Raw genomic sequence first — 27,932 nt, forward strand, 5'->3', positions numbered from 1 at the left:
TTAATCTGATTTGAAGAGCTTTTTCTTCTGATGCTAATGTGTGACTTGTAATCTTTCATAGAATGATATGTTATTGCTATGTTGTTATAACTGTCAGCTGTGTCAGGATGATCTTCTCCGTATAATTTTAATCTGATATCAGAGCTTTTTGTTTCGACTCCAATGCTGACGTGTAATCTCCTAACTCATCTTGTGTGTCTCCAATGCTTTTATAACTGTCAGCTGTTGCAGGATGATTTTCTCCAAATAATTTCCACCTGGCCTTAAAAGCTTTCTCTTTTGACTCTAATGCTAATTTGTAATTTCTCATCTTATGTTGTGTTTTTCCGATGTTATAACTGTCAGCTGTGTCTGGATGGTCTTCTCCATATAGCCGTGATCTAATTTCAAAAGCTTTTTGTTTTGATTCCAATGCTGGCTTGTAATCTTTCATTTTATGTTGTGTGACCCCAATGCTGTGATAACTGTTAGCTGTGTCTTGATGGTCATCTCCAAATAGTTTGGTTCTGATCGCAAGAGACTTTTTTACCGACTCTAATGCAGATTTGAAATCTTTCATCTTTTGTTGTGTCATTCCAATGTTGTAGTAAATGTCAGCTGTTGCAGGATGATCCTCTCCATGCTGTTCCAAACTGACTTTCAGAGCTTCACGATGCGACTCTAAAGTTGACTTGTAAACTTTCATCTCGTCTCGTGGGACCCCATTTTCGTAGAGGCTTTCGGCCGTGTCAGCATTATTTGTTTCCCTCTAGAAATTTTCAAATGTACGTATATAAACTTCATATACCAGGCACGAGGTCCGGATGAGAAATACCGCGCCTGGGGTATGGGAAAAAATTCCAGGTACGGTTATTATTATTATTATTATTACTATTATTATATATATCTCAACCTTGAGCTAATTTTATTGACTTAGGAGCTCAACAACAAAACACCACATATTTATTGGAAAAGTGTCAGTTTTGTGGGTTGTCACGCAGTTGAACATGACTGTTCGTAACTCAACTTTCGCAAAATTCTTTAAAAGGGGTATAAAACCAAGCATCAATTGGGTATATTTTAACTTCACTCGGGTACCTTTTCATCGAAGGTTTTTCAGAAATTCAAGCTGTAGTTTGTTTCGGTTTTATCGTGTTGTTTACATTGTTTTGTTGGATGGATAGGAAACTTTATGATACGGGAGTGTCCGTATATCAACCAATAAAGATGTGAAATAATGTTATAAAGAAAAAAGTATCTTCAATTACGGCAAATAGATCGATGGAATTCTAGCGGGTGAAAAATAGGCATAAAAAATCGAGTATGCTTTTTGAAGAAAAATTTGAGTATGTTTTTACTTTGGTTCATTCGCGTACCCTTTTTTCAAAGGTTTTTCAGAAACTCAAGCCGTATTTTGTTTCGGTTTTATCGTGTTGTTTACATTGTTTTGTTTGATGGATAGGAAACTTTATGATACCGCCATTTTCGGGAGTGACGTAATTTAGCAAGACTTCCTTTTAAACTAAATCGCTTTTGAACACAGTGATATCGCACTCAGAAAGACTTAGATAATCAATTACCGTCACGCATTGTGCGCTAAAAAATCTGTTACCTTTTTGCTGTCTTTCTCATGAAGATATATTTACCTGAAGATATTTTAACCCCTTACTATCAACAGCATCCATACTGATATCACTCGTCATCTCGCTAAGCTCCCTCATGTCATTGCTCGTCATCTCGTCAAGCACCTTCGTTAAATAAGATCTGTATTTTGCAACAAAACAATGATGCTTGTATTAATGTACATAAAAGGATATTGTAAGAAACGCAATTGCTCATTCTCCCTGCGCATTGTTCGAAATTTGCCTTCCTAGCTTTTAATCTAGGTCAGTTCCATTTGGTTGTTGCTTTTTAACAAGTTGCGACTGTGTAGCATCAAAAAAAACACAATAAAAACACAATCAACTTCATCTGCCAAATCGAATGTGAACAAGACGCCTGTTCTGGCGTTAACCCCGGCGTGCTTTACACGTGCCAGTCTTCCTGCAATATAAACCTTCAAGCTTTTGAACATAACAATGTTCATACTCATTTAGATGCCTTACGAACCTATGTTGTTCGATTGCGACATTCAGAAGCACATCGCACTTTAAAAAGTATAGAAGTTCAATTGCTCAAAAATGTAAAAAACGTATTCGCGCTTATATTAAAATTTCAATCCTGTGCAAACGCGTTTCAACGCGCACATACACGACCACATCTTGTTAAACGGCGAAATAGCAGCGATATTATTAAAATAGGACCAGTGAAGTTATCATCATGTCATTAGCATCAAAAGAACGGTTCTCTTCGAACTTCCTCTTGGAGGAATTGCCGTATCATGCGAGCGAAATCAAATCGCGCATCGGACAATTAGCCAAAAATTTCGAGCTGTGCACCACAACTGTTGGGAGATAAAACTGTGACGTAGTTAAATACGGTCACATTACTCACATACACTTTTCAAATACTAGTATATTTCGCGCCAAAACACACTTGCGACAGCGAAAAAAATTTTTAAAAAAAAACAAACCCCCAAAAAAAACAAACCCCGGCGAACTTTCAACTCCGTCGCTGACGCCGGACTAATAACCTTAAACAAAGACTTAGTGCAAGGGATACGGTGATAAAAATTATCTTCGTCTATTTTAAAAGAACGTCATAATTATTTACAAAATTCACAAAATATTTACAAACTTTATTCTGAAGTTATTTTCGAATGAAATTGTCATCCATAGTCTCATGGTATTACATTCTCGCGTAGCTCAAATTATAGCGTTTAAATTGTTAGAGTTCTAAACAAAAGCGTAAACTTGTAGTTGTTATTCTTAAGCGTCAACCCTGCTTTTGGCGTCACGTAATTAGATCTCATTATAAAACAAGGTGGAGAATATGACCCTGTCTACACTAGTGCGTTTTCGTTTGAAAACGCATACATTTCGATGCGTTTAGGCCTTCCGTTTACACTAATACGCTCGAATACGCTCAGCGTATTGTTCGAAAACGCATCGATTTGAATACGCTGTTGAAAGTGAATACAAATGAAAACGCATACATATCGTATTAGTGTGAACACTTGAAGACGATACTTTTGAAAACGATTACGTCACACGCATCGATTGCCACCAGTGATTGCCACTCATTTCAGGTCTTAAGTCAGTTATCCGCGGCATAATTCCAACCAAACATGACGGACGACACGATATGGAGTTTCTCATGCTTCTAGCAAACATAATTGTTTGTTTGCAGTTAAATGTTGCGTTGTATAACGCCATGATGGCTTTACACCGAAGACAAATAGCTGTCTTACGAACATACATTTTATCTGGGCGTTCTCCAGGTCCAATTCGAGCAAAAAATCGGTCTTGCAGAGCAACTAGAAGATTTCGGTATTTAGGGATAAAAATTATTAAGGAAGTGTGTACTGCCGAGCATGCGCAAATTACCGTTTTACGTCAGACTACGATCCGATCATCGTATTCAAGCGTTTTAGTGTGAACAGTCGAATACGCTACGAAAACGGTAGTGTGAACGCGAATCGATCGATGCGTTTTCGGTCTTGCGAAACCGCATACAAACGAAAACGCACTAGTGTAGACAGGGCCTATATCTCGATAGCCGATGCTTGTGATCGCCAATATCTTGCCAAGTAAGGAAGATAAATAAGAAACAATTTTAATTGCCATATCCCTTTAATGTTATGTTCAATCTCACCAGCCAGGCTTTTCTATCTACGCCTCACACGGCCTACCCTGCAACAAAAACCCTTTTTCAGGCTGCCTGTTACAACGCAAAATCTCCTGAAATTTGGGAGATTTCTCAAGAGTGGGTCAGGGTACTAATTCCGCTTGGATATTTACACCCTCGTCCGCCATTATGCAACTCACGTCATGGACGGTCTTCTAGGTTATATTTCATAAATATGGGATATATTTGTAATTTTTTCAATGCATTAGAGGGAAAGGTGAATGTGGTTAGGACTTTTAACGGTTTATTTCGACTTTTAACGGTTTATTAAGGTTATTTCGCTTTGCAGTACAACAGCACCGGTAGAACCTGATACATTAGCAATTTCTCATGACCTGTTGGAAAACCGCCAGCACATCCGGGCCAAAAAAAATTTTCCGAAATATCATAACTTTAGATCCTCGTTAAATTTTATCTGCTATTGCGTCGAAACAGGTGTGCTCGATATGAGCTCGATAGTGTTACAGACCTAAGAACACGTCTGTTTTAACCAGATGTGATTTGTGATTGATGCGCTGTTTGTGTTCCACTCATCCCCGCACGGGAGAAACGTAACAAACGAATCACATGACCAGCTTGAACTAGGGTTTGTTTTCGCCCCGTTTTTCGAAAGGCAGCGGTGAAGACGATAAATCTATGTTTCAGTGGCGTCGCCAGCGTCAATGATTAGGAAGCCATCTTCATTTATTCATCTCAACAGATATGAAGGTAATGGACTTGATAAGAAATTAATCACACTCGTAGCATGAATATATCAATATTGGCCCAATTATCGTTCTGGCTACGCCACTGCTATGCAGCCTATGCTCTCTGCAATGCCGAATAATATAAAGATATCTTTCTAAGTTTCTAATAATATAAACCTTTATCATTTACCTCCAATTAGCTTTCTTTTTTTCATTCACCTCCTCCATATTTTCAATCTTCACCTTCAGTCCTTCCACTCTAATTCCAACCCGAGAAAGTTCTTCCTGCAATCGTTCCTTCATCCTTCCTGATTCGTAATCCGCCAATACTTCCAGAAACCTGATGTCTGTGAAACAATGTAACTCGAAACGCAAACTTCCTTTTCGAATGTCACGAACGTCTTGATCATCGCGTTTTCCACCAACACCCTTAGTAATTGCATTGTGAATTATTGACTTCAATGCTGGATAACCAAAATACAGGGCGCCTAGACTCAGACCTAGTCCAACTCCTAGTCCCAATCCCTGTCCCACTCCATGCCCCACTGTGTTGCCAACTTCTCGTGCTATATCACACAACTCTCGTGCCACTTCTACTTTGGTAGTGCTAATATCGATGTTAAATATCCCGGCATTTGCTGCAATACGCAGAGCATCTCCGGCTGCTGAAGCTGCTTCACCCATTCAGCAAATTTCCTAAGCACAGAACTGAAAGAAACAAAAATCAACATAACCAGCTGCTGCATTGTATATACAAAATGAATTTTTTTAATGCAGCCGCTTCCCCCCTAGGCCCCCTCACCCCCCTCCCCCCCCCCCCTAAAAAAATGCCGCCGCCCCTGGATTTGACGGTAGCTTCTAGGCTCATTTATTAAGCGGAATTGTTCAATAACAAAACTAAATAGGATTTTGAAAATGAAACGATATGAAATGAAGTGAATTTCTTATGTATCCAGTTAAAGGTTTGGGATCAGTGAACATGTGTTCATATGTAAATATAAAATGGCGTCTGTCGAAATATGGTGTCAGGAGTGGGATTTCATAAGGAATATAAATCGAAAAAACACTTCCCGAATTTCTTTTCGGGCAATGAAAACTGGCCCACTAATGGACACAAGAGCAGTCAAAATGTACCATCGTTAAGTAGTTCTCAAAAATCTTACGACAAAATTTATATGCTGGAAAAAATTAATAATCTGCAGAAAATCGTGTCTGATCTGTACATAGCCTAAATGCACTTCTAGGCTACAGATTGATGCCTATACTATAAACAAGGCCGATATAAACAATACATGGTTACAGGAAGTTATGAGTCTGTTTGTATTAAGCATAAATCAATGATGCTCTCTAATTATGTTTCTATTTCGTCATAGTGAAGTCACTACGAAATAATATGAGATAGCGAATGCGAATCCACCATTGCGAATTGCGTTTCACAAAAACAATACGTGTTGCCTTTGCTAACCAACAAATTTACTTAAAAATACAACCTCAGGGCAAAAACCCGAGGTACGTGGCTGGATGCGATCGACAATACATACAATAACGAAACATTACTTAGCCAAATTTTTAATAGATGGTAAAAGCTCACGCGAGAAATGTCGACAGCGAAAGAGGTCGAGATTGACGAGAACGAGCTGCTTAGTGATGCACCAAACGAGTACAGCTTAGTTTCTGAGAGAGCGTCAACTAGCGTACCTGATCCGATGTATAATCTGATAAAGCAAATACAAGAAAGCATGAATAATATGGCACTGGAATCGTACCAAAGACGCAACGATGTTAAGATTACAAACATCCAAAAAACATGTGTTGTTGCGGTGCGTGCTAGCCTTGCTTGTACTTTGGATGCAGCCTGTAAGGACCAAAACTCAACTGATTTAGACACATCTCAAAATTATACGATATGTTGCAGATGCAGCTGCAATGCTTGGTCATATTAGGGAGCTTTAGCAGTGACTACGAGTACGACTACGAGTGCGAGATTCGTCATTCTCGTGCGTCGTTTGCTTACGCCATCAGTCAAAATTCGTAGTCGCCGGGCATTTAAGTACGAGTCTTTTGATAAACTTCGTACTCGAAAGCCCAACGACTACGAGTTTTGACTGATGGCGTAAGCAAACAACGCGCGAGAATGACGAATCTCGTACTCGTAGTAATACTCGTAGTCACTGCTAAAGCTCGCTATTAATACGAACTTATCACTACTAAGACGAGAACTTATGCGCCCTACATTACATGCGAATTACAAAAATCTGTGTAATCTTGATCACCCAGTCACATCCCTCCTTTTTGGGGGTGACCTTCAGAAAGAAATGAAAGATCTGAAGGAAACTAGCCTTATTGGTACTTGGTAGTAAAGTTAGCTCCAACTACCATAAGTTTGAAAGGACCAGCTCCTCGCAGTCATTTAATCAGGATCACGCAGATATAATAACTATAGACCTCGGGAATTTTTTCGGGGCGGTCGCCGGAAAGGCAGAGTAAGGAAGAAATACCCCTCCAAGAAGGATGCAAGACAACTCTAACTTCTCAAACAAATTATTTATAGGCAAGTCTACCCTATGGCAGGAATATTGATATGAATAGTCAGCGCATAAAAGAAATGGCTTTGCATAAAGTAAAATGTTTTAAAGCAGGCCAGATTTCTAATTTTGTGCATCAATGGGAAATCTGACCCAGAAATTTTAGATATGGTTCGAGGCCATGACTTCATATCTCAAAACTTTCTGCGACCTAAAAAAGATGGTTCACATAGGCTTATTTTGAATTTAAAAAGTCTGAATCAAAATATGACTTACCACCATTTTAAAATGGAGACTTTGCACTCCATTATTAAATTGGTAAAGGAAAATTGCTGGATGGCATCAGTTGACCTTAAAGATGCTTATTATTCATGTCCAGAAGCAAAAGAGCATCAAAAATACCTAAAATTTTCTTGGAACAATCAATATTACAACTTTATTTGTTTCCCGAATGGGCTGGCATGTTGCCCTGTTCACTAAATTAATGAAGCCAGTCTTTGCCACTTTAAGGAAAAAGGGTCACATATCAGCATCTTACATTGATTACACATACACTTACAAGGGGACACTAAAGAGGAGTGTTAAGCTAACATTAATGAGACAGTTAATCTAATTCACTCTTTGGGGTTAGTTGCTCACTCTGAAAAGTCAGTTTTTCAACCAACACAAACGCTGCTTATTCTTGGGTTTGTACTAAACTCAATTGACATGACTATCAAGCTAACCCCTTAAAAAACAACTCGGCTAGTTAAGGAATGTAAAATCTTAATGCAGTCTAAAACACCATCAATACGTAATGTTGCACAAATGATTGGCTATATGGTGGCAGGCTTCCCTGGGGTTATGTTTGGACCTCTTTATTACCGAACCATGGAGGGGGAAAAATCTCTAGCCCTAAAACAATGTAAGGGTGACTATGAAGGAAAATGACCCTGACTGCAAATGCAAAAAAAGGAGTTGGATTGGTTGGTTAACAACATTCCATCTGCATACAATATAATCAACAGGTGCTTACCAGACATAACAGTGTTCACTGATGCTAGTAATAAGGGCTAGGGTGGAGTTATTGAAGGCCAGACTAGGACTGGTGATAACTGAACACCAACAGAACCTAAGCACTATATTAATTAACTGGAATTACTTGCCATTTGGTACTGTTTTAAGGCTTTTCGCATTAATATTGAAGGGAAACATGTTAAGATTATGTGCGACAATACAACAGCGGTCTCTTGCATTAATCACATGGGCACTAGTCATTCAGATGGTTGCAATACCTTGACCAGAAAAATCTGGGTGTGGTGTGGTGAGAACAAAATTTAGCTTACTGCAGCACATATACCTTGGGTAGACAATCAATCTGCTGACTACGAGTCTCGACGGGTACACACAGGGAAAGAATGGCAGTTGAACAAGGAATTGCTTAACAGTGCACTTAAGACCTTTAATTATCAACCAGAGGTTGATTTGTTTGCATCTCGGCATAACACCCAGTGCAAACTGTATGTTTCATATAGACCAGATCCAGAATGTATAGCTGTAGACGCCCTTTTTTTAAATTGGCAGCCCATAATGTTCTACGCTTTCCCAGCATCTAGTGTGATCACCCAAACAATACAGAAAATCGAAAAGGAGGAAGCCACTGGAGTGCTATTCAGTGGTACCGAACTGGCCAACTCAAGTGTGGTACCCAGCTTTGATGAGGATGCTGATCCAACATCCATTACGAATACCACCAAAGAAAAACAATTTATGCCTTCCATGTTACCCAGAGGAAATTCTCCCACTGGTGGCATGTCATGTATCCGGAAAAGCCTTCATGAGACGGGCATTTTTGAAAAAGCTACCACCCTTATGCTCAAAGCTTGGCGCCAAGGCACACAAAAACAATATAACACATACCTTAAAGACTGGGCACTATACTGTAAAACCGCAGGGGTGTGATCCAATTTCAGCACCTATCTCTGTCGGGGTAAATTTTCTTGCAGAGCTCGCTGATAAGGTTGGTTACAACGCCGTGAATACCGCACGGAGTGCACTATCAAGTGTACTAACACTCCCTGATGGCACATCGTTTGGGAAACATCCCTTGGTCAAGCGGCTATTGAAGGCGTCTTTGAAGACAAACCGTCATTGCCGAGACATAATAAAACATGGGACCCTTATGGTTTGTTGAGTTACCGGAGTATGATAAAATATCTAAAAGAACTAACCTGTAAGCTGGCAGTACTTATTGGTATTCTGAGCACTGGGCAAAGATGCCAAACACTTCATGCGCGTTATCCATAGAAGAAAACAGTATGTCACAGGAGGAAAATAAATGCACATTTTTCATTAGTAAAAGCACTCTAGACCTGGGATACATCTGAAGCCCATCGAATTACGAGCTTATCTACCTGACCCACAAATATGTGTGGTTCTATGCCTGAAAGCTTACCTGAAGACCACAGAAGGTATTCGGCAAAATGAATCTGCTTTGTTTATCACCCACCAAAAACCTCACAACGCTGCAAGCAAGGATACGATCGCACGATGGATTAGAACGACCTTGGCACAGGCTGGTATAGATACGAATATTTATGGAGCACACAGCACTAGATCAGCTTCGACGTCGGCTGCAGCACGGCAAGGATTACCAATAAATACTATTTTAGAAAGTGCTGGTGCTTAGAGCTTGAACAACAAAGTTTTGAGGAAAAACTGTTGGATAGCTTTAAGACCAATGTGCTCAATCAACGAGAATGCTCGGATACGTTAGGAGATCTACACTGGATATAAAATCTATCTCGGTTCGTCGGACTCTGTTTGACTCCTGTACGTTCAAAGCTATGCTATGCATCTCAAGTCTGGGCGCCACAACAAATTTAGAGACGCGCGAGCAAGTATATTTTGAATCCCGAGCCCCCACCCGCCCCCCCCCCCAACTTTTAAACAGGCTGCGCGGTCTCTGAAATCCACCTTTGAGCGCATCTGGTCTGGGTAACAATAGTGATTGAAGATTCCTACAAGTCATTTTTCACTCAGTCTCAGAGCGGCTTGGCTTGCAATATCGCGTGAAAAGATTTTTATATTTTTCAAAATAAAAAGTTTTATTATACAAGAACAAGTCTGTTGTGGGGCTAGATTTTAAGACTTAATAAATCCGTGTAAATCAATCGATTTAGCACTATGTGAGTAAATAAAATTCTCAATTTACTTCAGAGCGCTTCCATAGCTAACACAGCGACGTTGTGATAGCATGCACTGTTAAACGAAACTGTGACAAGTACTAGGTAGCAAGGGTAGCTTTAAACAGCTTAGGGGTTCAAAGGTATTTTCCTTTACCTTGTTTCGAAATATTCAATATGACAGCAAGAAGAGCTAAGTGACATAATATTTTTTGCGAGAAAGGGGCAAAATAAGATCAAAATAATTATATCCACTTCATCGTCATCACAGTTCTGTCACTTCTGTGAAAACACCCGGAAGTCAGCAGGAAATAAAACCCTATTTTGATATATAATCTTACTTTATAATTCGCTCCCTTAGTGCATGGCTTAACTTCTATCACTTATATAATTATTACTGCATGTGTGTTCAATAATCTTTAATCCGCATTTCTTTATGTATATATATATATTCATAATTTCTTATAATTTAGATCGAATTGACAATTACGTTTGCGCACGATATTATATTTGTGGCAAATAGAATAGGATATAAATTAACCACTGTGAAGTACGCACCACATTCAACACGACATTCAACACGATAATCAACACGACATTCAAAAACACCGTACGACTCATTTCCATCATTCAAACGTTCGAAATTCAAATACTGTTTAAAACCCTTTCCAAACATTTATTAAAAGGAATAATGCACTAAATCGATCAATTGGAGCTTAGACTTTATACCTCGTGACAAAACAGGCGGAATCAACGTAAAATGTGCCCAAAAAAAGAGATTTTGTACCAACATTTTTATCGCTAATTTTGTAATTCGCGCTGCAAAGAACAATTTCCTAAATTTCTCAACCCCGATTCCATAGAAATCCTTTGAACTTTCATATTTAGTAGAGAATTATATGCTCTTTCAAACGATGTGTAACATGAAAGTGGATTGGTCGTAGAAATATATAAAATTCCGTCTTGAAATGAAACATGTTTGCACGCGCGTCTCTTATAAGCTAATTAATAATACCTATTAGCGCGCAGCAAAGCCGGGCGACAGTAATTCCTAAAGAATCGCAATTTTCTCAGCCGCTATTCTATAGAATTTCTTCAAATCTTCGTATTTAGTTCGAAGTAATATGCTCTTTCAAACAATGTGTAACATGAAAGTGGATTACGTCAAAAAAAGTTACGTCTTGAAATCAAACGTTTTGAATGTCGTACGTACTTCACACTTTGGTGCGGTTGAGTTTGAGAACAAATTTCATACATTTCAATCAATCAATCAATCAATCAATCAAAACTTTATTTAAGCACGGTAAAATCTACAGTATAAAAAGTGGGCTATAATTATATACATTCATTAGATATTTAGGGACAAAATTACTAAATACAACACAATACAATACAATTTAAAATACAGATATATAAACTGATTTACAAGATTGCCGTGCGAGAGTCTGTTTTATAGGGAAAAATGTTGTCAATCTCCCTTTTAAATTGGTTAAGAGAGCATAATGCTCGTACATTTTGAGGTAACTCATTCCACAACACCGCGCCACTATAACTAAAACTTCGTTTAGCATAATTTGTTCGCGGTTTTGGTACAAATAAAGCATTTTCAGAGTTTCTCAAATTGTATCCTGTGCTGTGGAATTCAAATAAATTACGGAGATAATTTGGTGTTAAATCGTTAAATTCGAAAGAGGAATCACTTGAACATTGCAAACTTTTTAAAAGAGTGTGTCATTATGTACTATTTACGAAAGTATAGTGAAGTTCCACAGAATAGAGGCCGAGAAAATTGCGATTATTTAACGAGTAGTCTTTTCGCGTTTCTTACTCTTACTAATGCGCAGGCATGTCTTAATATATTGCAATTTTCTCAGCCGCTATTGTATAGAATTTCTTCAAAACTCCGTATTTAATTCGAAGTAAAATGCTCTTTCAAACAATGTTTAACATGAAAGTGGATTGGCCCTAGAAATGTATAAAATTCCGTCTTGAAATCAAACATATTTGCACGCGCGTCTCTCATAAACTAATTAATAATACCTATTAGCGCGCAGCAAAGCCGGGCGACAGTAATTCCTTAAGAATCACAATTTTCTCAGCCGCTATTCCATAGAATTTCTTCAAATCTCCGTATTTAGTTCGAAGTAATATGCTCTTTCAAACCGTGTGTAACATGAAAGTGGGTTACGCCAGAAAACAATGAAATTCCGTCTTAAAATGAAACGTCTCGAATGTCGTGCGTACTTCACACTTTGGTGCGGTTGTGTTTGAGACAGAATTTCTTACATTTCGAAAGAGGAATCACTTTAACATTACAAACCTCCTAAAAGAGTGTGTCATTCTGTACTATTTACGAAAGTATAGTGAAGTTCCATAGAATAGAGGCTGAGAAAATTGCGATTGTTTAACGAGTAGTCTTTTCGCGTTTTTTACTCTTACTAATGCGCAGGCATGTCTTAATATATTGCAATTTTCTCAGCCGCTATTCTATAGAATTTCTTCAAATCTCCGTATTTAGTTCGTAGTAATATGCTCTTTCAAACAATGCGTAACATGAAAGTGGGTTACGCCAAAAAACGATGAAATTTCGTGTTTAAATGAAACATGTTTGCTCGCGCGTTTCTTATAAGTAATTACTAATTCCAATTAGGGCGCAGCAAAGCCGGGCAACAGTTATTCCTAAAGAATCACGGTTTTCTCAGCCGCTATTCTATAGAATTTCTTCAAATCTCCGTATTTAGTGTGAAGTAATATGCTCTTTCAAACCATGTGTAACATGAAAGTGGGTTACGCCAGAAAACAATGAAATTCTGTCTTAAAATGAAACGTCTCGAATGTCGTGCGTACTTCACACTTTGGTGCGGTTGTGTTTGAGACAGAATTTCTTACATTTCGAAAGAGGAATCACTTAAACCTTAGAAACCTCCTAAAAGAGTGTGTCATTCTGTACTATTTACGAAAGTATAGTGAAGTTCCATAGAATAGAGGCTGAGAAAATTGCGATTGTTTAACGAGTAGTCTTTTCGCGTTTTTTACTCTTACTAATGCGCAGGCATGTCTTAATATATTGCAATTTTCTCAGCCGCTATTCTATAGAATTTCTTCAAATCTCCGTATTTAGTTCGTAGTAATATGCTCTTTCAAACAATGCGTAACATGAAAGTGGGTTACGTCAAAAAACATATTTGCTCGCGCGTTTCTTATAAATCAATTACTGATTCCAATTACACTATTAGCAAACTGAGAAGAGGCTGAGAAGTTATTTTTAATAAATAGTTATTTAGATTACCTATTTGATATTAGTTATAAAATATTGTAAATGTAGTTTTATTAACTATTATATAATAAGGTTGAACATGTGAAGAATTATTATCCCGCCGTAACTGATTGTTGGTTTCTTATTCATGCCTGGTGTGACGTCAATCGGCATGTGAAATAGTCGTATCCCACATTATGACGTAACTCGTTGAACATGCCGATTTTAAACATTGAGAAAAGCTATATAGCTTTAAATAATTGCTATTTGAATTTAATTAGTGTTATATCAATGGTGTACGTCTTCTAGTCTTCTGTTTCCCGCGATTTAGACAACAGAGTTGGTTTTGTTTCATGCATGGTCTATTTGGCATTCACCTGTTGTTACGATTTAATTTCTATATGATAAAAAAAAGAAAGTTTAAATTATGAAACACGTATAAATGTCATATATATGATTCATGTTGCGTGCGTAATTTTGTATTTTATAATAACATACCGTGAATGGCTTTCACATTTGAATGAAACTCATTTCCGTTTTTTCCATGGGGATTGCAGAATTTATTCCTACAATCATGTCATTGTTTCTATGACGAAAAAATATAATTTTTCTTCTTTTAGATATTTATGACGTTGGGTATATATTTATTCATATAATTTCTACAGCTGGGGGGATATATTGCATTCTCAAAATCTGCACCCTTTTTGCGAGTACATCATTGGTTGTCTATTAAGATGCTGATGATAAATATGACAAATGTAAGTTGTATAATACACAAGAATAGCTTCATACCCGTATATTGTTAGACAGCTTTCATGTTGCCTGTAGCAGCTTATACCAATTGCTCTTGTGCCGCCATTGACGAGTCATTGTCATATAATACATTCGGCATGCCAACTTGTCCCGGTCCCCCAAATATACAATTTTCTGGTATACTCGAGACAGGCGTTCTTCATTATTGTTTCGTACGTAAATTGTGACCAATATGAATTTTTGTTTTCAATGATTGCTGCCACGCATTTTCCATGGAAGCCTTAAGGTTTCGTTTCAATAAACTCCGCGAAGTTTTCATGATTTTCATCAACAATTAAACCGGTAATTGTTTGTCTAAATCGTCCTAAAATATTTCTTCACAAGCTACGGCTTGCATTATTAGTGCATTTTTCCTCCTACATTAATTATAAATTATAAATATTTTTCCGACTTCTGCAAGTGTATGCAATGCAATAAGTCGTTAAATAATAGTAAATATAAATGAAAGATTTATTACGATACATGCATGTTTGAATAGTATTTGGGTCAGACCATACAAAAGTGATGTTCATGCATCAGTGCAAAACTGGTATTTGATAAATATTTTGTAAACATTTCGTAACATCACTCTAAATTTTTGTACATTTTTCTTTTCAATATTTGCTTGTCTTATGTTGCATATTATACATCACTTTTCTATGGTCGGTCCCATTTATTTAAGGGTAGAACATGTCAGTGCAGCGACCGCGCAAACATTGGGTTGCACATAATTTCTTTTTTTTAGAATACGGTAAGAAATGATTTTTTTGGTTTCTGGTAACATTTTCTTAATTTTCAGTAAAATGAATAGGTATTTCAAACTTAGGAATCTTTTTTCAGTATACGTGAAACGAATTGCGATTTGAAAACGTTGTAGGAGAAATGGAGAATTTACTTTTAAATCATGCTTAACCCAAAATCCTGTTTCAGCCGATTCGCGCCCTATGCTGCAACGGCGCAAAATGCCTTCAAAAAAGCCTTCACTAAGAGAATGAGCTCCGTAAAGTAATATAAGGTAATATATAGGTGAAAAGAGGAAGACTTGTAAATGTAGCAAAGGCTTTCGGGAATGCATTATCAATTTCGCCATTGTTGCGCAATCTAACATGGCTGCGTTATACATGGCTGCGAAGTAAATGCTGCTGGTCGCGCATCATTTTGAACAATGGTTTTTCCGTTTGTATACTACGGTGAAAAGGATTTGCACCGCAATCAACCTCTTATTTTTTGCCTAAACTGCGTTCAATTAAACCTTTAAATTCTTGCAATATTTTCTTCTGCTCCAACGGCTCTGGAGTCACACTCTCTACGTTGCAACTTGATGTCTGTGTATCCCCGTCACTATACTGCACCTGGCAACGATAAATCCCAGTTTTATCATTAGTCAAGTTGAACTTGAATAATTGTTTATTACAGACTTCCTGGCCGTTAAAAGTCCAGGTAAACGTTTCCTGCACGTCTCCGTATGCGCGGCAGTATAAAATCACGTCATTTCCAATAGTCTGCTTGTATCGAGTTGCTGTGAAGCATCGCTTGATCATTTCTTTAGCACTTGATTTTGGCTGCCGCTTCACGCCGTTGAGTAGCTCCTCCGCAATATTATTTCGTATGGCTGAGATTGTTTCAATTCCAGGGTTAAAAGTAAGTAATCCTAACTTGTGACTCATGTACATAAGAACAAATACTCCACAACTAGCGGAGTCGTTTTGCAAAGGAAACGCTTCCTCCCACGTTACGTCAAATCCACTTATAAAACTCTTTGCTCTAATTTCGACGGAGCATGTCTTCCGCCATTTGAAAAAGGCGTCAAAAAACAATTTGCATAATTTCACTGCAGTCTCATTTTGACATCCTTTACCTAGAGGGTCATAATAATAAATACGAGTGCTCCAAATGTCCACCAACACTGCCGTCCAATGGGCATTGTTTGTGTTGATGGGTATCAACAAGTAGTCAAATGATTCATAATCAACTATTTTTCGAGATTTCATCACCATATCATGCAATCTAGATTCTGATCCATCTTTTAGAACAAATTGTCGCAATCGTGAATAGAAGTAAGTGTTAAAAGCGTGAACGCGACGACCATTTTTTGAAGCCGCATTTACCAAAAGGTATAAATAAGCATTAATAACCTTATCGTTCAGCCATCCAGGTTTTGATATAGTGTATGTATCATTAACCACGGGGAATTCTAGTGTTTTGAAATCCTCTCCTGCTAAATCATAACCATTAGACTCCACCGAACAGAAACGTTTGTACTTGTGCGAAATATCGTAGACATTGTATATATTTTCCCTACTTTTTTCTTCGTCTTGACGGGGACTTTGTGAACGAGGGGCAATATACGATTTCGATGATTGCCCAGGAGACACATATTTCTTGACGTAAAATGCTAAATAAACTGTAGATTGTATATGATATATCCAATTATCCGTTAAATCCTTGGCTTTATCATCGTCAATTTCGATAACATTTCCTCCATCAAAAACAACCGCTGTGTAATGTCCATTATGAATATGCATTCCGTGATGAAGGGCGCATGCCCGAAGTTTGTAACTGTTTGTTTGATTCGCCGTAATCTGTAGTTCTAGTGGTAATAGTACCTTCGAGTGCTTCTTTTTTGCTCTTTCATCGTGATCGAATCTCTTAAACACTAAGACTAAAGTTTCAGGTAGAAACAAAAAATTTCCTGAACGCCTGTGGATTGTAACCTCTCTGCAAGCGCTGCAGTGAATAGAAACTTCGTCGTTTATGCTGTTGAAAACACTTAATTCTAAATCATTTACACCATTTAATACAGGTATTAAAAGAGCTGTCAGTGTTTCCGGTTGCAAGTCCTGTTTAAAGCCACATTCACTGCAAGTCTTTCTATATTGACATCCAATTTGAAAATGGCTAGCAATAATGTCATTCATGCCTTCCGCTCCCGCTGAACATAGTAAAGTAAAGCTTTCATGAATGTCTTGCTGTTCTCCTGGAAGCAATTGGTGTTCTTTCTGGATAGCTTGGTGAAGCTCACTTGGATATAAAGTTGCGTTCGTACCAGAGGCGTATTCCATTCTGCTTACGACACTCATTAACGCTGATGTGACCTCGGATGTGGTATTCTTCATTTCATCCAAAAGTCGCAACCTAAGCGGCAGGGAATACAAACACTGAACTAGGCTGTTTAACCAACAATCATTTCTTTTGTTTTGCAATGCTACAAATTGAACATCGTTTAAGTCATTATCTAAACTATTAATTAACTCATTAAACTTCTTCCGTTTTGAATTTAATGTTTCCTTCGAGATTTTTCGGTTTTTTCTGGTCTTTTTACATTCCTTGTCATCTGTATCCCGTTTGTACATCCATTCCGACAATTTTCTTTCCATTTCTTTCTTTTCTTTTTTTGTCATGCGAGGTCTTCGCTTCCTTGTTTTATTGAGAGGTTTCTTGCTGCATGTATTCACTTTTCTCATTTTATATTCCTCTTTTCGCAGGGTTGTTGTTTCGTGACTCTTTTCTTCCTCGCTTCGCGGAAATGATTTATTACAATTTTCTTCCTCGCTTCGCGGAAATGATTTATCACAATTTTCTTCCTCGCTTCGCGGAAATGATTCATTACAATTTTCTTCTTCGCTTCGCGGAAATGATTTATCACAGTGAAAGTCCACTTTTTTAGAGTCTTTCTCTTCCAAGAAAGTTGTCTCGTGGCTGCTTTCCTTCTTTTGAGAATCTGTTTTGGGATCAATCAATTCCTCTTTTCTACAATCCTTTTCGTCATGATGTTTCCCACTGTTCTGTTTCAACTTCTTATTATTATTCTTAGTTCGAACACTTCTCTTTTTCTTTAAATCTGGAGTTTCGCTAAGTGATATGGTCGGGGATTGTTGAAATTGCCCGATCCTTGGGTCTCGTTTTGGTGTTTCTGGATCTTTCTTTCCCCATTTTTCTTGAGCTTCATGGAACTTTTCCTCTTTTGAATTGATACTCTCACTTGGGCTTGAATTGTCACTTTCTTTGCTTTGAGATTTCTTTTTGTACGTTCTCTTTGTTCTATTAAGAATACAGCTGTGTAATCTATCAGCGTAATCACGCACACGCCTTCGGATTCTTGAATAATTTTCTGACACAAATGCGTCGGCTCTTAGTCGCTTTCTTCCGGCGAAATCTTCTTGTTTCAGATTTCTCATTGCACCTTCGATGTAACCTTCTGATTTAGCATTTGCGGACGAAAACGAGAGGAATGTATTAACAGGATTGTATGTTGCTTTTCTACTCTTATTCGAATCATCCTTGTACCGGTCCAAATTCCCTAACAAAACTCCTGACCATAATGGCATTTCTTGGATGTATTTCAGTATGAATTCTAAAAATTTCGGGCAGTATGATCTATTTGCCTCTGCGCATTGTAATAAGTTTGTTTGGTTTTCGAAACGTGTTTTTATTACACTTATTTTCTCTTGGAAGTACTTCACAAATGGATTGCCAGAATCGATGTTATCTTCTTCATTATGAGACGTTTTACACTCTCTTTCCGCTTGAAATTCCGCAAGATTTATGTTAAATTCCTTTTCCATATTGTTTATTCGACCTGATAGTCTTTTATATGCGACTAAACACATTTCATTTTGTCTTTCACTTGACAGACATATAACAATATCTTGAAGTATGGTATCAAACTCGTATAGCGTTCGCGCGTTCACCAGCAAAGACACGCAGAACATGTTAAAACGGTACCATACATCATTGGTTCGGTCCTCCTTGGAAGTGCTTTTATTGCGGGACAATTCTTTTATCTTTTTATGTACAATATGCATGAAATGACTGCATCCGACGTGTGGAATTGTTTGCTCGAAATCACCAACTGATCCTTTCTTTGTCAGAATGCGAAAGGCTCGTTGGAAGAATGTTTCCATTGTTTCGTTGTTGAATTCCTTTAGCACTGCAAGCAATATTGCTCGAGAGTAGTCTGTATTCAATTGGCGTGGTGATGCTAACCGACTGAATATTTTGCTTTCATCTCGCCTAAATCTTTCGAGAAAAGCACGGATATTTCCAGCACTGTGATCGCTCGTAATCATTTCCGCCACTGGCAATGATGGATCACCTTCCTTTGGATGTCGAGCTAACATTGCGTAGTATAAAACCCGTTTCCCGCTGTAATTGGCAACAACAGTGCCTGTTGCATCTAAATACGAGATATCATCACTGCATCTGTTATGCCATAAACGCACTTGGTCTTCAATCCACATATGAACAATTAGAGGGAAGGAGCAAATCGTGTGAATAAATCCATCCAATGTAGTTGGACTACATTCGCGGGCTGATTCTTGTTCTGTAAACGATTGTCTGATCATCTCTAAAGACTTAACAATGTCTTTGTCTTGATGCAATAGCTGGCGACCTTCGCTAGAGATTTTTCGCATAGTTGTTGGGTGAACACCACAGCTGGTTCTGTTACCTGAAGCCATAGCATTGCTTGATAATTCTAATTTCTTTTCCTGATAGACTACAGATGGCTTGTCAGGGCCCTTATGAAATTGCTTCTTTAATTCTTCTCTCTCGTCTCCTTTAATAAACCGTGAGTGTCTTTCACCAGCCTTATGTTGTACCCTACCATTATAGGAAACTTTTACTATTCTTTCATCTAGGTCTTCTTTTCTCATACTGAGTTCAAATCTACATTCACAATCATCGAAAATGCAAAATCCATATGCCGTAAACACATAAGGATAGCGTCGTTTTCTTGAATTTGATTTCTGAATGAAATGCCGATGAAAATGAAAAGTGCAATACGCATTGGACTCAGCTATGCGGCGTGCTATTATGTTTGTCCACGAGGACTGGAAATGCGTTGGCTGTTCGATCTTTGGCTTCATTGCGTTCCATTCCTCCTCGCTTAGCTTAAATGTAGCTTCGTCTGGTAGGTTAGCCGTAAAAAAAGATGACGGTAAACGTTTGCAATCCATCATCCTACTAAGTGTGTCATGCGAGAGTGGCAAATTATTCTCATTTTTGTGTTCGTTGAGAACGGCACCATCCATACGATCAAAATTGTCCGAGTTACACTCGTCGCTTTCGTCACTAACGCCGAGACTAAAGCAGTTATTCTTATCATATACACGAGATTCTCCCATTACATCACCACTTTCTTGATTGTAAGTAACATTTTCGTCGGCGCATGCTGAAGAACGCTTGCGTTCAATATCTTGTAAATCCTTTTTCAAAAAGCCAGGCTTCGGATGCTCCAACTCCTCTTCGTTTTCGGTAAGTGTTGGGGAATTCGCTCCCATTACGTCACCACTTTCTTGATTGTAAGTAACATTTTCGTCTGCGCATGCTGAAGAACGCTTGCTTTCAGTATCTTCTAATTCCGCTTTCAAAAAGCCAGGCTGCGGATGCTCTAGCGCCTCTTCGTTCTCGGTAAGTGTTGGAGAATTCGCTAAATTAACACTTGCATTCATTGTGCAATAAGAAGAGTCGATTTTTTCACGATCATCTTTACTTTTTTGCCCTATAAACGCGTATTCGTCTTTACTGTTCACAGTGCAGTTTTGCTTTAGCGTCTCTTCAGATAGCTTGGCAGTTATCTTTCCATCACCAGGACTGCGATGGCGTTCTTTCCTAATTTTACCATGTTCTTTCTCACAGAGAGGACACATATATGATTCGCCATCCTGGCAGTTACTGTAATCTTTACCATCCTCTTGACATTTCAGATGTGCCAGCCCAACACATTTTGAATGGTAATAGATGAAACATCCGTCATATCGAAAACTGCAAACAAGGTACCACCCGCTATCCTCGCTTTGGCACAGACAATAAACCTTATCATTGTTTGGTGTGAAGACTTTGGGTATCCGTCTGGATCTTTTTGACGTACGAGGAGGCACGGAGGGCGGGCATTGGCTTGTTCGCTTTCGCCCTAAAACGCCAGCAACGGCTTCGACGCTCTGCTTTGTCTCACTATGAATAAACTCTTCATTTTTATTATAGCTATTATTATTATCAGCTACTAATTCACCTTTAACCTGGATTCTTTCTGAATTTAATCTGTCTACCTCTCGTGGCATGTCTTTAAAATTACTGCACTTACCTAAGTCAGCGTAATTAATCAGTTCCGGAAAATCGTCAAAACTCAATGTTTCTTCACTAACCCCTAATTCCGACTGTTCTGGCTCGCAGTTCGTCTCTGCTGTTTCCACGCTGAATGAGATATTTCTGCTATCATTCGCTGGTATACTAGAACCAATTGCCTACAAATAAAGGCAAGTGACATTACTAATGAGCGTACATCGGCGCGTTAATGTACGTCTAGAAAACTCGTCATATTCCTAGATACGCGTACGATTTTTTTAAATTAGTGACGGTTTAATTACTGAAATTTGAACACCATGCATACTCACAATGTTTGTCCATATTATGTTTTCATTTGGCGTGACCTCACCCTCTATTTCCGTGACTGAATTCTAAAAAATGAAAAGGCAGCAATTCCTTATTGGTAACTTATAATGGCGGTGAAAACGCTCCGTTATTTGCTTATCAAAGGCTGATATTCACAATCTTCAAGTGAAAATAGTAAATAGAAATGCAGTAAAACGGTGAACAAGCAATGCATAATGCTGTGAACTTACTAGCTGATCTTCCAAAATCGAAAAATTGTTTGAGACTGGGATCTGAATTTCTGATCGTTCCTTTTTCTAAAACAGTAATATTTACAAATATTTCTAAATTATAAATCAATAATCAAAAATCAATTAGTAATATATTAATATCATTAATATTATTACTATTTTATATGCATTAATATTTTATATCAATATTAATCTCCATTAATAATGAATAATCGATTATTTATATATTAATATATTATTAATATTAGTGATTTATATACGTTATTATTATTAATAATATTTCTTATTAATATATTAATATATGACATGTATTAAATATATTAAACATATGAATACCTATAAAGCGAAACCAGCCTATTTCGCTAGGTATTTTTCAACCTCGAGCTCGCAAGCCAGGCTTTTCAGCCAACGCTCAACGGGCCACGCTACGGCGAAAACCCTGGTTCAGGCTTGTCCAAAGAACTAGGCCCTGCGAGCGTGTCTTTTTTCATGTATGCAAAGTAGCAATGTCTGAATATTTTGAACAGGCAGATGACGCAAATCAGGTATGTGGTCCAGCAATTTTTATCGTGACCGCCGAAAAATAATATGAACAGGAAACTCGGAGTTTTCGCATAGGAGTTTTCGCATTTTATAAGTACTTATACAAAGCAGTACTCAGCACCTCACGTCATCGCCAAGAAGGTTTATAAGTTATGAGAATTAATCAAAAGTAGCTGGTAGTCATGACCTTGGGCATGGCAATACATGACGTAGCTTTTAGTAAAACATAAAAATTTTATGCGACCATGCGCTTTTTTTTCGGACACCTTGCACATGCGACAACACCCTTTTTTATCTGATTACCACATTCCAACCTTTGGCGCCAGTTTTCCGGCATTATTATTAAATCAGTTCCTCAGAAGCTGTGAGATATTTGCTATATTCCGGTTTTTTTTTAATGCAGTTAATCCATTCAATTTTAAGAATTAGGATAGATATAACAAATCGGCGTATTCTATATGTATGTCTTTTTTTACATAACTTATTCCCTCGGGGTTAACGAGGTACTTTCCTCAAGCATATGAAATGGCTAGAAAAGTTCGAAAAAAACTAAGGAAATCTTATACAAAGCCTACCTCACGATCAGCTTCATATTTAGACGCAACAAAGGCTTCAAACTTCTCCTTCACGTTGTTCACATTTTTACGCCAAAGCACATACATAGCCCTACGCATATAATCTGTGTTGGTGTGTCCACATTTAACCGTCACTTTTCCCCAGAATCCATTCGGCTTTCGCCATCCTTCAGTGGCGGCGTCACCTTCGCACTGCGTCATTGCCGATATTATTTTATCTAAATCATCTTTTAAATTGAAAGTGCGTTTCGTTTTTTTGAAAACCTTAACAAAAAGGAATACATGTTATTGTAGAAGACCCGATATAAATCTAATACTTAAATGTGTATCAGTACATAAGCTAATAGTAGCTACATTACCGTTCTTACCATTATTTTCAATTTTGACAGTGCAGTGTATATATTAACTTTAATAACTTGCTTCGACAGAAGAAAAAATAAGTAGACTCTCTAATCAAAATGAATATAGGGAGTTATGGGCTTAAAGACTGGGTGCAAATAATTAAATTTATTGTAATTAACCTCGTAACACATAATTAATCATTTTATACGTACCTGTCTTGCATCATCGGATCGAAAATATTAATCACAGCAGGTCTTAATTGTTACTGACATTTTCGCTTTGCACATTCAAACTTTTCTGCTCGATGAAGAACATATAAAGTATACCATAAAAACGTTTTTGGAAAGAAAAATAACAAAGAGAAATAGCAACTTTAAAAATAAAAAAACTTCAGGTTAAATCAGATCTGCGACATTTCATTTTGTCACGTGGATTGAAATGAAAATGGATGAAATGTCATTTGTGACATATCATTTTGTGACGTACATTGAAACGCATGGTCAAAATAATAGCACTAATGATATGAAACCTCAATTGCATATCACACATACAGTGGAAAGGTGTCGTGAAAATGGCTGAATGCGAAAGTACTGAAATGATGACCGATCAAACCGAAAATGCCGTACAAGGTGATTCAGAAATTTTTCGGAGGTTTAATATATACAAGTTAATATTCAAAGTAGTTTGTTGTTTTTAATGATTGTATGTCTTGTCAGGTGCGTCGGTAAACGAAACCACAACCCAAACTGGAAGCACTAGTTCGACCGACAATCACATGGTAGAAAGTATGTACTCTTAATTTAAAAAATTTGCAAACACTTAATGATCTTTTAGTTTGATCGAGTTTTAATTTGATATCATTATCTTCGTGCAGTGTTTCAAGCATTTCAAACGTGGATGAAGTCACAACAACAACAAGGTGTGGATTGCTTTGTTTCACTAGCAATCTTTGTTGTCATACGTATTTGAGTCGTAATTTATATAGTCGTAATTGACTTTTTTATGTGTTTTTTACATTATTCAATATTGTCGACCAGTAAAGTCCTCATTGACAGGGTCCAACACATATTTTTAAAATCCTAAATAAAGCTTAAATGGAAGTTAATTCCTTCCTGTTCTTCATTTTGCGTGTCTCACACCTTCGTTAAATCTTCATGATTATTTCCCTGAGCGCGCGAGACACTTTTGATGATATATTTCTACTAATTTAGACCGTATCAATACAGAGAAATACGAAAAAAAATCTAGTGGTAAGTACAATCATTATTTCTGTTTAATAAACATCTGCGCCCAACCAGACGGTCAGGATCGAACATTATTAAAGACCAATATTACTTCTCTATTGTTTAAGACGTAATATGCTACAACTGCCGAGAAAGAGGGCACAAAAAATGGCGGTGCCCATATCTGGAGAAAAAGACCAGAAGAGGGAAAAGAGGGGGAAGAGGAGGCAGAAGTGGAGGGGGGGAGGGAAAAATGTGAACATTTACTTGTAAATTTTTTAATATATTTTATTTTTTACTCTATTTTTTAATAAAAAAGGTATAAAGCCAGAGTTAAAAGTCCAAACTCATAATGATACACTCTTTTAAAAATTTTGTAATGTTCAAGTGATTCCTCTTTCGAAATGTATGAAATTCGTTCTCAAACTCAACCGCACCAAAGTGTGAAGTACGCACGACATTCGACACGTTTGATTTTAAGACGGAATTTTATTGTTTTCTGGCGTAACCCACTTTCATGTTACACATTGTTTGAAAGAGCATATTACTTCGAACTAAATACGGAGATTTGAAGAAATTCTATAGAATAGCGGCTGAGAAAACCGTGATTCTTTAGGAATAACTGTTGCCCGGCTTTGCTGCACGCTAATTGGAATTAGTAATTACTTATAAGAAACGCGCGAGCAAACATGTTTCATTTAAACACGAAATTTTATCGTTTTTTGACGTAACCCACTTTCATGTTACGCATTGTTTGAAAGAGCATATTACTTCGAACTAAATACGGAGTTTTGAAGAAATTCTATAGAATAGCGGCTGAGAAAATTGCAATATATTAAGACATGCCTGCGCATTAGTAAGAGTAAAAAACGCGAAAAGACTACTCGTTAAACAATCGCAATTTTCTCAGCCTCTATTCTATGGAACTTCACTATACTTTCGTAAATAGTACAGAATGACACACTCTTTTAGGAGGTTTCTAAGGTTTAAGTGATTCCTCTTTCGAAATGTAAGAAATTCTGTCTCAAACACAACCGCACCAAAGTGTGAAGTACGCACGACATTCGAGACGTTTCATTTTAAGACAGAATTTCATTGTTTTCTGGCGTAACCCACTTTCATGTTACACATGGTTTGAAAGAGCATATTACTTCACACTAAATACGGAGATTTGAAGAAATTCTATAGAATAGCGGCTGAGAAAACCGTGATTCTTTAGGAATAACTGTTGCCCGGCTTTGCTGCGCCCTAATTGGAATTAGTAATTACTTATAAGAAACGCGCGAGCAAACATGTTTCATTTAAACACGAAATTTCATCGTTTTTTGGCGTAACCCACTTTCATGTTACGCATTGTTTGAAAGAGCATATTACTACGAACTAAATACGGAGATTTGAAGAAATTCTATAGAATAGCGGCTGAGAAAATTGCAATATATTAAGACATGCCTGCGCATTAGTAAGAGTAAAAAACGCGAAAAGACTACTCGTTAAACAATCGCAATTTTCTCAGCCTCTATTCTATGGAACTTCACTATACTTTCGTAAATAGTACAGAATGACACACTCTTTTAGGAGGTTTGTAATGTTAAAGTGATTCCTCTTTCGAAATGTAAGAAATTCTGTCTCAAACACAACCGCACCAAAGTGTGAAGTACGCACGACATTCGAGACGTTTCATTTTAAGACGGAATTTCATTGTTTTCTGGCGTAACCCACTTTCATGTTACACATGGTTTGAAAGAGCATATTACTTCGAACTAAATACGGAGATTTGAAGAAATTCTATGGAATAGCGGCTGAGAAAATTGTGATTCTTAAGGAATTACTGTCGCCCGGCTTTGCTGCGCGCTAATAGGTATTATTAATTAGTTTATGAGAGACGCGCGTGCAAATATGTTTGATTTCAAGACGGAATTTTATACATTTCTAGGGCCAATCCACTTTCATGTTAAACATTGTTTGAAAGAGCATTTTACTTCGAATTAAATACGGAGTTTTGAAGAAATTCTATACAATAGCGGCTGAGAAAATTGCAATATATTAAGACATGCCTGCGCATTAGTAAGAGTAAGAAACGCGAAAAGACTACTCGTTAAATAATCGCAATTTTCTCGGCCTCTATTCTGTGGAACTTCACTATACTTTCGTAAATAGTACATAATGACACACTCTTTTAAAAAGTTTGCAATGTTCAAGTGATTCCTCTTTCGAAATGTATGAAATTTGTTCTCAAACTCAACCGCACCAAAGTGTGAAGTACGTACGACATTCAAAACGTTTGATTTCAAGACGTAACTTTTTTTGACGTAATCCACTTTCATGTTACACATTGTTTGAAAGAGCATATTACTTCGAACTAAATACGAAGATTTGAAGAAATTCTATAGAATAGCGGCTGAGAAAATTGCGATTCTTTAGGAATTACTGTCGCCCGGCTTTGCTGCGCGCTAATAGGTATTATTAATTAGCTTATAAGAGACGCGCGTGCAAACATGTTTCATTTCAAGACGGAATTTTATATATTTCTACGACCAATCCACTTTCATGTTACACATCGTTTGAAAGAGCATATAATTCTCTACTAAATATGAAAGTTCAAAGGATTTCTATGGAATCGGGGTTGAGAAATTTAGGAAATTGTTCTTTGCAGCGCGAATTACAAAATTAGCGATAAAAATGTTGGTACAAAATCTCTTTTTTTGGGCACATTTTACGTTGATTCCGCCTGTTTTGTCACGAGGTATAAAGTCTAAGCTCCAATTGATCGATTTAGTGCATTATTCCTTTTAATAAATGTTTGGAAAGGGTTTTAAACAGTATTTGAATTTCGAACGTTTGAATGATGGAAATGAGTCGTACGGTGTTTTTGAATGTCGTGTTGATTATCGTGTTGAATGTCGTGTTGAATGTGGTGCGTACTTCACAGTGGTTATAAATTATCCAGCCGTGTGTTGCGATTTCACGAGAATTACGGATTCGACAAACCAATTCATGTGACTCAAATTTGAAGGCTAATAAACGTCTCGTTGGGCTGACACCTTAAATATATATTGCAATAAACTCCCCTAGTATTTGGCAAAGCATGTGCAAACGTCGGTTATTCGTGAAAAGATATAATCCACGACGTGAACGAAGCTATGTCAGAATACAGGAAGTCCCCGCTGGACTAGCATAAGCCATTAAACATCTATACAAAACATCAACCGTTCATGCAACAACAGAACTATAAAGTGGTACCTCAATTGTCGAGTTCCTTGGGTTTGAACGTCGATAAATAGCAATTTGACTGTGTTTGTACACGCCTGTTCTTTTACTTCGACTGTCTGCGACAGCGTTCTGCTCATGGTCACATGCTGTGAATTTGACGGGACATGCATGGTTGACATGGTTGGTTACAGGAAGTCTTAAATTTCAGAATTTTAAATTTTTAAATTGG

At 37.5% G+C, this 27,932-nt stretch overlaps 2 protein-coding genes across 3 annotated transcripts; both read right to left on the reverse strand.

Moving 5' to 3' along the window:
- Nucleotides 1-127: 127 nt before the first annotated feature.
- LOC114520136 (kinesin light chain 1-like) lies at nt 128-27,824 on the reverse strand. Its single transcript, XM_028540356.1, has 4 exons — nt 27,734-27,824; nt 4,642-5,159; nt 1,626-1,743; nt 128-748 (listed from the first exon to the last, which is right to left on the reverse strand). Exons 2-4 carry the CDS (start codon nt 5,133-5,135, stop codon nt 128-130), a joined length of 1,233 nt encoding a protein of 410 aa, XP_028396157.1. The 5' UTR covers nt 5,136-5,159; nt 27,734-27,824.
- LOC114519906 lies at nt 13,388-27,419 on the reverse strand. 2 transcript variants are annotated; one of them, XM_028540080.1, is made up of 6 exons: nt 22,929-27,419; nt 21,811-21,876; nt 21,583-21,645; nt 14,189-21,432; nt 13,895-13,982; nt 13,388-13,793 (listed from the first exon to the last, which is right to left on the reverse strand). In XM_028540080.1, the coding sequence occupies exons 1-4, from the start codon at nt 23,127-23,129 to the stop codon at nt 15,409-15,411; spliced, it is 6,354 nt and encodes a 2,117-aa protein (XP_028395881.1). In that variant the 5' UTR covers nt 23,130-27,419; the 3' UTR covers nt 13,388-13,793; nt 13,895-13,982; nt 14,189-15,408. The 2 variants fall into 2 exon arrangements, with proteins under 2 accessions (XP_028395881.1, XP_028395880.1); XM_028540079.1 differs by having other exon boundaries at nt 13,895-21,432.
- Nucleotides 27,825-27,932: the final 108 nt, after the last annotated feature.

The sequence above is a fragment of the Dendronephthya gigantea genome, unplaced genomic scaffold, assembly GCF_004324835.1.
Source record: "Dendronephthya gigantea isolate DGI-Jeju-01 unplaced genomic scaffold, DenGig_1.0 000015F, whole genome shotgun sequence".
Taxonomy (NCBI): Eukaryota; Metazoa; Cnidaria; class Anthozoa; order Malacalcyonacea; family Nephtheidae; genus Dendronephthya; species Dendronephthya gigantea.